Source organism: Stegostoma tigrinum, chromosome 2, assembly GCF_030684315.1.
Source record: "Stegostoma tigrinum isolate sSteTig4 chromosome 2, sSteTig4.hap1, whole genome shotgun sequence".
In the NCBI taxonomy this organism is placed as follows: domain Eukaryota; kingdom Metazoa; phylum Chordata; class Chondrichthyes; order Orectolobiformes; family Stegostomatidae; genus Stegostoma; species Stegostoma tigrinum.
Genome location: NC_081355.1, coordinates 91,162,955 through 91,175,285, shown reverse-complemented (window position 1 = coordinate 91,175,285; position 12,331 = coordinate 91,162,955). Strand labels below are relative to the sequence as shown.

At 38.1% G+C, this 12,331-nt stretch overlaps 1 protein-coding gene across 1 annotated transcript in view; it reads left to right on the top strand.

Moving 5' to 3' along the window:
• The window catches only part of LOC125448293 (band 4.1-like protein 4B), a 289,715-nt gene that overhangs the window by 182,042 nt on the left and 95,342 nt on the right, over positions 1–12,331 (top strand). Inside the window, exon 16 of the mRNA XM_059655475.1 lies at positions 766–944. Within this exon, the coding sequence (XP_059511458.1) occupies positions 766–944 (179 nt within the window). The remainder of the gene's footprint in view (positions 1–765; positions 945–12,331) is intronic.

Sequence of the window (12,331 nt, the reverse complement as noted above, 5' to 3'; positions counted from 1 at the left end):
TGACACTTCTGTGCTTTACTGAGGGAGTGTTGAAGCAGCCATCTTTTGGATGAGATGCTAAACCAGTTCCTAGTGGACATGAAACAGGCAAACTCTCCTGAGTGCCCTGGCTGACATGTTTTTCCTCAATCAATAATATTTTAAGGAATAAGCACTTACTTGGTCATTACCTCATTTTGTAACTGCTATGCTTCCTACATTGCAACAATGACTGTAATCTCAAATGTGCTTAATTGGTTGTAAAACATTTTGGGAGTTCTTGAGGTTGTGAAAGGCAATATTTCAATGTAATTGTATGTTTTTTTTCTCTGTGCACAACACCAGGTTTCAAAAGGAAACATGATGTAATTCTCTTGAATGTTTTAGTATCACTGTAAATATTGTTCTAATGTTTTACAATTTATATTATTCAAATCTCCTCATCTGTTTTAAATCTGCCGCCACTATGTCATGTCTTATTACTAGATGCACCTTCCATGTCAAGTTTTTTTTTCCTTGCTGGTGCATGAGATGATTCAGAACAAAGTGCTATCTAATTTGGGCTTGTCCCATCTATGAATGCCTTTGCTCAAGTTAGTACTGCTCATTGAAATGTAATGAAAATAACTTAGGGTAAACTGAAAGGCTTGGTTCATAGTCTTGCAAAGGATGTCTTGTTTATGTTTATATATGGCTATCAACAGCTGTGTTTTTAAAAAGAAATTAACTGGTGCTATTTTTACTTTTCATGAAGTTTTCTTGACTTTAATGTACATGAAATTGCAGCCATCCTTTGATAGCACCATTATTAAACAGCACCGATCTACAGCAGTTCAGCAGAGAAGAGAACGGAGGAACACCATTCACTGGAAAAACTGCAGGAAGGCATCACCACCCCAATCTTGGTCTGGTCACCTTGGAGTTGGAAGACACGGATGCTTACCCAGGAATGCTGAGCCCGAGCAGTAAGTTTCAAATGCCATGTCAGAGTTAAGTTGAAAGATGAATAAGGAAGATAGCTTTGTCTTTAAATGATACAATCAGCAGAAATTTGTTTGCCTGTATTACAGGGTTGCTGCTAATGGCACCTTTTGAAACTGTTAACAGTTTGTTATAAAGCCTTTGTTGAAAGTTTAAAGTAATGCCTTTGGAATAGTCTAGTCTGATTTTCACACTTCAAAAATCAGACATCAACTTAGTCACCGTATAGCAATGTAAGGAACAGTGGGATGTTCCTGGGGAAAGGATAAGATATAGCATCATCACAGGAAATTTTCTACTTTCTCATTGTGACCCAACTTTCCTGTAATTGTGACATAACCTAGCCAGCAGCTTGATAAGAAGTATCCACAATTGATTATTGTTGCCACAGTTCCTGCTAGGAATGTGTGTAAATCGGCATGAAGCTTACAAAATGTAAGACAACACTGTAAAAATGAACTCAAGAGCTGTTGATAACAAGGTGTAGAGCTGGATGAACACAGCAGGCCAAGCAGCATCAGCGGAGCAGGAAAGCTGACAATTCGGGTTTGGACCCTTCTTCCCTCAAGAGCTGTTCTTTCCTTTCATACCTTGCCGAGATATTAACATAGCGCTTTGAGCAATTGTGAGGATAGCTACATTTACCTTATGAACAACAACAGAAGTTTCTGGAAAAGCTCAGCAGGTCTGGCAGCATCAGTGAAGGAAAACACAGAGTTAACGTTTCGGGTCCTGTCGTTAACTCTGTCTTTTCCTTCATCAGATGGCTGAGCTTTGCCAGCAACTTTGTTTTTGTTCCTGATTTACAGCGTCCACAGTTCTTTTGGTTCACATTTACCCTATATTGTGCAAGTATTGCCAAGACTTGCTCCCAAAAAAAACTGCTGTTACCAGATTTTACGAAGTGAGTGATTTAATTCATTTATCTTCTTGTTACTTCAATGAGTATGCTATTTCCAAACTCCCTCATCAGTATCAAATCCAATCAATTTATTCAAAATATAAGTACATTCATGCAATCATATAAATAAAACAGCATTTTCACAGATCTATCATGCTATGATTTTTGGTATATAATAGCAGGAACTGAAATAATTTAGTATAAAATAGGTATTTATTGCATTTCACATCAACTTGAGAATGCAACTTAGAGATGTTTCATTCAGAATTAATAGCTAACACTCTTCTAGGTAATTGGCCAATTTTGATCCTGGTTTCAGCTAATGATCTTAAAGATGAAATATTTCAACCAAAGGAGTTGATTAGCAATGTTGTTTGTATTCCACTACTGATTACAAAGAGTCTTTAAAGAATGGCTAAGGACGACCTTTGCAACTGGAATAACAGAATGTTTTGGAAACAGATCAGTTGACCAAGCAAGCCATTTTGGTTATCTCAATAACACCTTTCCTCCCTGTCGCTACATGCTTCAATTCACTGCACCACCAGTTTGATTTTTCTTGAAACTCACCCATATTGTCTGTAGCAGTGATCGTTCCTAATAACTTACTGCATGTGTATACCTTTAGCCATTTATCTACAATTGTTCTAATTGAGTTCACATCAATTTCTAATTTGAAACATTGTGTTGGACAAAACTTTCACACTGAAACTTTAAATTAAAACATTAGAGGACTCAATTAAACCTTGAAAGTAAGTTCCAGATCTTCCAATTGCAGGTTAGTCATTGAAGCACCATACATTGAAAGATGCATTATGGGAAACCCCGTGAGTCCCATGCAGCAACCGCCCAGGAACTTCTCATTGAAATGTATGAAATTCTTAAGGGGCTTTACAGGATAAATGTTGAGAGGATGTTTTCCCTCATGGGTGAGTCTAGGAGCAGAGATCATAGTCTCACAACAAAAGGTCATCAATTTAAGACTAAAATGAGGAGGAATTTCTCTTCTCAGGATTACATGTCTTTCAAACTCCTTGCCACTGAGAGCTGTGGAGCAGTGTCATTGTGTATATTTAAGGTGGGGATAGATTGTTGACCAGTAGGCATATCAAGGGTCATGGAGAAAAGCTGAAGTCAGGAGTGTCGGAGCAACCATGATCCTATTGAATGGCAGAGCATTCTTGAAGGACCAAACAGCCTATTCCCATTCCTATTTATCATGGTATTCTGAAAAGCAATTACCCAACCCAAAAAGAATTTCCTGCTGTTGAGTTAGAGACTTGTAAGGAGTTCCACTTTTTTGCCTAGACAATCAGCCAAGGATGGTCAGAGGGATTAAAATATGCCGTAACTACTAAATACCCATGAGAATTTAACCGTTACCACCATATAACCATGGCTCAGACCTTGCTTGACACCCCGCTTCATATTCTTCCCAACACCTCTCCACTCTCCAATGGGGACCCTCAATCCTGCCTCACCTGACACCCCATCCCTCCCAACACTATGTTCCCAACCTTGACCTCACCAAACTCACCACCCAAATCTCTACCCCTTCATTCCCCTAGAACTAACACAATTTCCCCTCCACTCCCAACCCATCTACCAGCCTGGCACACCTCACCCACCTTTAGACTTGCATCCACTTGCCACCCTATCACCTTACCTGCATCCATGCCCTTGACTTGATATATTCCAGGGATTGGATACAATTGGTCTTAACTGAAGCTGCCAGTGATGAACATGGGATGGCCATTAACATGACATTGCAGTTCCTGGAATATACAGTGAGGCAACTGACTGCTAAACTGCTAAGATTGTATAATTTTTCACCTTCATCTATGATTGTCAGTAGTGAGGTAAGTTGGTGTATAATATTTCACAAAGTCAGTTGGATTGTATAGAAGCATAATGACTTTTAGATATAAACGTCATAAGTGCTAATTGTGCCAGCTACAGTGGAAAGTGAAAGATAGTTTCTGAAATGTAGGTGAGAGTAAGTGATGGATTCATGAAGATTACAATGTATAAAATAAAATTGAGTGACTGCAATCACATTGGAGACTTTTGAGATTTGTAATCAGCGCACCTTTGCTTCATGTTGTGTATTTAAAAACCTGGAAAAAAATAAAACCAAAAAAAAATCAGATGATATGAACTCCATGTTAAGCAGTTATTTCTTTTGCACTTTTTCTACCTCTTGTAGACTAAGTGCTTATTGTGCTGTTTCATTTAAAGCCTGTTGGTGCTACAATTTGATCCTCCTCCTCACTGACATTTCCTATTGAGTGTACCACTCTTAACAGCTCCTGTATAACGGGACTGTCAGGAATTTCTAGTTGGCCTTTTAAAATGAAATCTATATTGTTTGAAAGTGGCTTTTTAGTTCTCATTTAATAGGCAATGACTCATCAGAAAGTGTCAGGTGCTTGCCATCTATCATGTTTTGTTTTAATTTTGTTTTTTGTTTGCTACATGAGTGTTACCTGTCAAATACTTATGAGTAGTGATCAAGATAATTTTTTATTTGAATAAAGGAGCCAGCATATATCTTCCATTACTGCAATATTCACTCAGTGAAGATCAGGGAAGTTAGAATGAAAGAATTTGCTTGGGAAACAAATCAATTTTTGATATTACTATCAGAGTGATAGATTCATTTCACGGTGACTATGAAACTTTCCACTATTTCTATCCTGTGTTGACCAAGTTGTTACTTTTTCTAATCTAACATAAACTCACTTTGCCAACACCACTTTCTCCATGTACTCTTCCCATTACCCATTAGAACTTAAAGGGTAGAGAAAGAGACAGGGCCCTTCAGTTAATGTAGGATCCTAGGGGGTGTTGTCAAACAGAGAAACCTAGGAGGGCAGGTACTTAGTTCCTTAAATGTGGCATCACAGGTAGACTGGGTGGTGAAAAAGACAGTTAGTATGGTTGCTTTCACTGGTCAGAACATTGAGTACAGAAGTTGGGACATCATGTTACCCCTGTTCAAAAATTACTAAGGCACATTTGGAATACTGCGTACAATTCTGGTCACCCTGCTGTAGGAAGGATGTTATTAAACTTGAAAGGGTGCAAAAATGATTTACAAGGGTGATACTGAGACCGTAAGAGTTGAGTTATGAGAGGCTGGGACTTTATTCTCAGTGGTGTAGAAGGCTGAGGGGTGACCTTATAGGGGCTTATAAAATCAAGAGGTGCCTAGATAAGGTGAACAGCCATGGTCTTTACCTCAAGGTAAGGGAGTCCAAAACTAGAGGGCGTAGGCTTAAGATGAGAGAGCAAAGATTTAAAATGGACCTGTGGGGCAATTTCTTCACAGAAGTTGGTGCATATATGGAACCAGTAGCCAAAGGAAGTGGTAGATGCAGGTACACTTACAGATTTAAAAGACATTTGGACAGGTATATGGATAGAAATGATTTAGTGGGCCAAACTCAGGCAAATGGGACTAATTCAGTTCAGGAAACCTGATCGAGATGGACAAGTTGGGCTGAAAAGCCTGTTTCCATGCGGTTTGACTCTATTTTTGCCTTTTATCTTTTGATTGGGTGAGAAGTATTGGAAATAAAGCAACCAATCACAAAAGTGTAGCCTTAAACAACAAGCATAGCAGGTGAAACTGGAGCAAAGACTATGAAACAAAAACCAGATTAAGAACAGTGTTGGTAAACATAAGGTCATCCATTTTGGTAGGAATAACAGCAAAATGGTCTATTATTTAAATGGTGAAACATCGCAGCATGCTGCTATACTGAGGGTCCTGGGAGTCCTTGTCCATGAATCACAAAACATTGTTTTGCAGGTGCAGCAGGTAATTAGGAAGGAAAATGAAATATTGTCCTTCATTGCTAGAGGGATTGAGTTTAAAAACAAGGAGGATATGCCGCAGCTGTATAGGGTGCTGGTGAGGCTACACCTAGGTTTCTGTGTACGGCTTTAGTCTCCTTACTTGAAAACGGATGTATTTGCACTAGAGGGGATACAGAGGAGTTTCATGAAGTTGATTCTGGAATTGAGAGGGTTGATTTATGAGGAGAGATTGAGTAGACTGCAACTATGCTCATTGAAAATTAGAAGAATGGGGAAATTCTTACAGAAAGATATAAAATTATGAAAGAAATAAATAAGATAGAAGCAGGAAGGTTGTTTCCACTGGCTGGTGAAATTAGAGCTAGAAAGCATAGCCTCAAAATAATGGGGAGCAGATTTAGCACTGAGTTGAAGAGGAACTTCTTCACCCAGAGGATTATGAATTTGTGGAATTCCCTGCCCAGCGAAGCAGTTGAGGCCACCTCATTGAATGTTTTTAAGGCAAAGATAGATTTTTGAACTGTAAAGGAATTAAGTGTTATCGTGAGTGGGCGGGTAAGTAGAACTGAGTCCATGAAAAGATTAGCCATGCACTTATTGAATGGTGCAACAGGCTCTCTGAGCCAAATGTTCTGCTCCTGTTCCTATTTCTTATCTTTATATGCTCAAAGCAGAACAAGAACAAATTGCATTGTCAGAAGCTGAACAAAATAGCTTTTGCTGGTGTATAGTCAGTAAACTGAAGACACAATGATGCTGCTCTGGATAAATGCTGACAGGAATTTTACCATTGATGGTCAACAGGGGGATATGTATTGAAAGTGCAGGCAATATACAAATTTTCTGTATACATTTTTGTTTTTGCATCTCTGTGTGTGTAAGATACATTGCCTGAGTAAATCAGAGGCTTGGTGTAGCTTTATTCTGTGCACCAGATTTGTGTTCATCTCTGTATGTGTGCTGTTTTCAGATTTCCTATTGTTTGTAATGGTACGAAGTTTGTAGCTTATATTGGACATAAATGCAGTTGCTGACTTTGTTGAATTTAGTGGTAGATGTGAGGAAAATATCATTGTTATCCTTTATTCTTGTTTTTGAATTGTCTGTTGCATCATCAAGCGATGTTTGGTTTGCCGCTGGATTTTTCAGTATTGTCCCTTCGTCTTTTACTTGTGTGTCTAAAAGTCATAATTGATCCACGTTTAATGAATTGGTCCCAGTGTATGTCTGATATTGCTGCTATTCTATGGGTAGACGGGAGCAAAAGTGGCTACTTGTTTCTTTTCTGTATTGGCCCTTTTAATTGCTTCTGCCCTACCTCCCCCACCTTCACCTACAAAAACATATGAGGAACTGATGGGTCCTTTGTCACCATGATTGAGACAATCCATCTGTTGCTTTGTCCCTTTTTATCTTCAAGCCAACTTCTCCCTATACCTGAGGTTCTCCCTTTTCCAATCTTCAATTCATGTCACTTTCTCCAGCCTCTCCTATGTACTTCCCTGAGCAGATTTTTGATAGCAGAAAAAGAAACTTGAATTGACTTGAATTTATTGCTCTACCTCAACACGTGCCTAAACTTTTAAGTTAATGAAGTTGTTTGTCACTTGTCCTGTACGAAACACTGCTGTTAATTTGAGCACAATAAAGCCCTGTAAACATCAAGGAGATAATAACAAAATCATGTGTCGCGAGGTTAACTAAGTTATAAATATATACCAACATGGCTGTACTACTTTGAAATTGAGCAAAGAATTCTTTAATGCTCACCCAAAAGACAGACAGGTGCTTCAGCTTAATTTCTCATCCAAAAAATGGCTCCTTCAGTACTCTAATTAAGCAACAGATGAGATGTTTTTCAAGTCTCTGGAGCAGGGCATCAATCCACGTCCTTCCAAATGAGAGGCGAAAGTAAACCATAACTGATGTCTTAATGCAATTCCACGTAATGAATGTGTTTCTTTTGGTTTCGAAGTCAGAAGTGGGAACACATCTGGACAAGCCATTAAAGTAAATGGTAAGGTTTCAGGCTCAACTTGAGTTTTTTCTACAGTACAATTTTTCTGTTTTAGCCACATATTTATTCCTGTGGGAAAGGAAACTTGGGAGACGTTGTGTTCGGATCTGGGAGACAATGTAGGTGAGGATGTTGGTAAGAGGGTCTTGACTGAGGATAGTTGTTGGTACCAAAGTAAGAGTATCAGAGTGAGTGAAGGTTACAGCAGGATCTGGCAATGGCTGTGGTTAATCAAAAAGAGATTAGAGGAACAAGAGATGGCAGTGTAAAAAGTTTAAGTGCCATGGAATAGTTTGGACAGAGTCAAAATTTTGTTATGGTCCTACAGGGCAAGAATGAAACTGAAATGATAAGATCATGTACTCAATATTTTTAAGCAGTTAACATGGTGGCTAGCCACTGGAACTTATTCATCTAAGTCTGCAGATTTTCTTAAACAAGTGAACATAGTTTGTTTTTCCTCCCCCTTTTTCATAATAAATCAAAGTGATGTCTTAACATAAACAGCATCATACACCTTCAACATGATTTCCAGTGCTGTTGTTTACAGATACTTAAATTCAGAGAAATTAGATTCCTCTCTTAACTCTAAGTTGTCAATGAACTGATTTCTTGCAGTTTCAATTCTTTTGACTACAAAGATAATTTTAGGACTCCTTTCAAAAGTCTGCAGGCATGAAAGTTTCACAATTTTGTGAATCTAAAATTTTTCAGTTCTAACAATTTGAGGACTTTCATAGAATCTTTCATGGCTTGGCAGCTTCACAGATGAGAAGCTATTTCTGCTGAAGTCACTTGACTGTAGTCATGTGTCTTGTTGCAACTGATGACCTTAGGTTATTGTCCACATGATTTTGTCTCCTATTTGAAAGAAAAACTTTCACGGAACTAAGGACAATTTATCTGCCTCTTATTTTTGAAATAATTCAAATTCCAAAAGTATTAATGAACAATACATGCTTTTCATCACAATTTTCATTGTAATTTTGGTGGTTAAATGTGATTTAAATTGCTACAACAAGGAATACAGTTTAAGTACATAAAAAAAGGCACTTATGGTTTGCTAATACCAATGTTCTGCCAATGATTTCCAACTGCATGTGCTCACCTCCATGCACTATAGTAAAGCCTATCTTTGAAATTACTCAATTGCTATTTTGCTTCACAATTTTTTACATGTGCCAATCTGTATTTTCATTTAAATCTTTCTATTTTTGTGTTTACTCGCTTTTTATTACTCTTTTAAAAATTGACTGATTTTTATTGTTTCTATTGCACGTGCTCTTGAATGTCAGCAGACACCCGAGAACAAAATCAATGCATATATTTGAAAACATGTTTACATTGTTTTAAACAAAACAGTGGTTTAATATTTACACCTTAATTCTGCATCAGCCTTTGCGTCATGAATTTGATCTATAAATTTAACACATGGAGACACTCAAGTGCAAATTCACAGAAACATAAATTGGAGCTAGAGAAGGTCATCTGGCCCTTCAAGCCTGCTCCACCATTCATCACAATCATGGCTGATTGTTCCACTCAATAGCCTGTCTTCTTCTGCTTTCTTCTCATAACCTTTGATCTCATTTGGCCCAAGTGCTATATCTAGCGGCCTCTTGAATACATTCAATGTTTTGGCATCAACTGTTTTCTGTGGTAATGAATTCTACAGGCTCACCACTTTTTGGGTGAAAAAATGTCTCTTTTTCTCCATCCGTACAGCTAGATTTTTAATACTTTAAGAAACTTGGATGTTTTGCCAAATGAATAATAATTTACCTCACTTCTCTATCCTATATTTGAATATTTTTTCACTTTGTTGAAAAATTGTGTTCAGTTCTGATCACCTCATTATAGGAAGGATTATAGGAAACTTTAGAGAGGGTGCAGAGGTGATTTACCAGGATGCTGCCCAGACCAGAGGGCAGGTCTTATGAGGACAGGTTGAGAGAGCTGGGGATTTTTTCATTGGAGCAAAGAAGGATGAGAGGTGACTTGATAGAGGTGTACAAGATGATGAGAGGCATAGATAGAGTGAATAGCCAAAGACTTTTTCCAAGGGCGGAAATGACTACTACAAGGGGACATAATGTTAAGGTGATTGGAGGAAGGTATTGGGGAGATGTCAGAGGTAGGCTCTTTACACGGAGAGTGGTGGACATGTGGAATGTGCTGCCGGCAGTGGTAGTGGAGTCATATACTTTAGAGACATTTGAGCGACTCTTGGATAGGCACATGGAGCATAGTAAAATGTAGGGTATGCAGGGTAGTTTGAACTTGGTAGGATAATAGGTCAGCACAACATCGTGGGCCAAAGGGCCTGTACTGTGTAGTTATGTTCTATGTAACACATAGAAATATACCTCCTGATCTGTAAAGAATTGTCAATTATGTAATTCCTGATAAACAGTTAAATGGAAATATAATTCACTTTAACTATATTATGGAAAAACAATAGAAACAGCAGTTAAGCAGTAGAAACGTGAAGGAGAAAAAATTGTTTTAAGTTGGGAACAATTGGGAGGCCATAAGGAAAGGTCAAATAGGAAAGTGATATGTTGGTGAGAACATAGTGGTGATATTCATAGGGCAAGAGGAGGGAATGTCCAGAAGGCTTTAATCTTGAACCGTGGGGTGTGTGCAAATGGAGTTTTACCTGAAAACAATCAAATAACTTATTTGGTCAATGGACTAGTCACCAATTATAAATGACGAGGGCCTATTGCATACCAACAACAGTATGATTGGTTCCCAGGGAGCTGAATGGCTTGGAGGATGTGTGCACATTTGTACAGAAGGAATCAAACCTTCAGAAGGGAAAGAACACTTTCTTCTTTGCATCTCAAGCCCGAAAATATCCAGTTTATTTCCCCTCATTAATTGTTTTACGCTATGAATTTTATTTAATAAGTCAGAGACTTTCACTGTCACTGTCTAATTCCTGCAAACAAGTGAAGTTAACTAGAGAAGAAAGATTGAGAAACAGCATTCTGATCAGCAAAAGGATCACCGCAGCAGACCCTGTGAACTGCCTATCTAGTCTCTCCCTCTGCCGAAAACGCCCATGGTTTGTTCTTATCTAGCTGTCTGTATGCCTGAGTAGACAAGGCACTTGATAAGTGGGTTAGAGTTCTGACTAGGAAAGTTATATGTCAGTGGTTCATAATTGTTTATCTGTAGTTAGAATCTATTGATTTGCATGAAAGCAATTTTTGTTAAGAACAGGAACTTGGTCCATTCTTTGTCAATCTGGGACTAAATGACAGATAAATTGAGGGATTTTACTTACTACTTAAAATATTTAACTCTGTGACAACTCTGTGAATAGTAGGACTTGATTTCCAGCAGTGTACCTCAGTGAGGGGTAACAAATGTCAACAAATGCTCACTCACCATCCAAATTGCTGTACTTCATCAGCCTCTAATGCTGCATCGAATCAGTGTGTTATTGCTGCTGTTGGTTATCACTTTTCGACATTTGAATCATTTAAGCTTGATTCTATTCTATCTCTCCCTATTGCTTCACTAACTGTTAACGAGATTTTGCAGCTTTACTTGAGTCAGTTCCGATACTATCCAACAAAGGCACTGTAGGACTGCATTTAGATGATGGACTCAATAGTAGTGTTCCTGCTGCTCAATTATTGAGGAACCATCATGTAACTCCAAAACTATCAGTGCCTGTTTCAAAAATTATCAATGCCTGTAACAGACTGCTTCGGATCCTGCTGGCTGTCCTATTGTCGGAAAAAAATTATTTGGGTATTGCATTGACACATGATATATCCTGACTGTGCGTCTTACACGACCTGTATAACTGTGCACATGCCTTATGATGCTTTTGTGGACCAATGTGATATGGCACAAAGCTATAAATGCAGGAAGGAATAATTCTGTGCTTAGTGCATTCTGTACTTTTTATCCATTTATCCTATGTGACGAGATTCTGACTTCAGCCAACGCATGATGAATGTAAGGGTATAATGAATGTGCTTCTTCATGTGGATAGAAAAAAAAGGTAAATTCTGTCTGCTCCTTCCCAAAGTTGACTCGACAGTAAAGGAAAAGCCCAAGACACACATTACATGCTTGAATTCATGTTTAATTCAATCTTGAGGGTCGTGGGTCAGTCTCAAGAAAATCTATTCATAATGTGAAGTTGCTTCGTTAAAATAATCTCATTTTTAAGACAAAGTTCTCACTCTGCCATGTTGTATGCATTGCTTAAATCTGAAATGTTGAATAATTCACATTTTAATTCAAAACTAAATTCTGATGAAGTGTCACTGGATCTGAAGGATTAATCCTGTTTTGCTCCCACAGATGCCAGACCTGCTGAGTTTCTCCAGCTATTTCTGTGATAACAGCATGATCGAATTTCAGTTTGATAAACTTGGATTTGAAACCAGTGTCCTAAATTACAGATATGAGGAAGTTGGCTACAACTGACTGTAAGAAGCAATGGCAGACATGTAAGAGCTATTTCATAACTCTGAACAAAGATTTATTCCACGAAGAGAGAAAGCCTCAACAAGAATGTACCATCCATGTCTAGCTACTGAAGTTCAAGATGATATCCAGTTGAAAGAAAAGACTTTCAATGCTAAGATTCATGATAGATCAAAAAA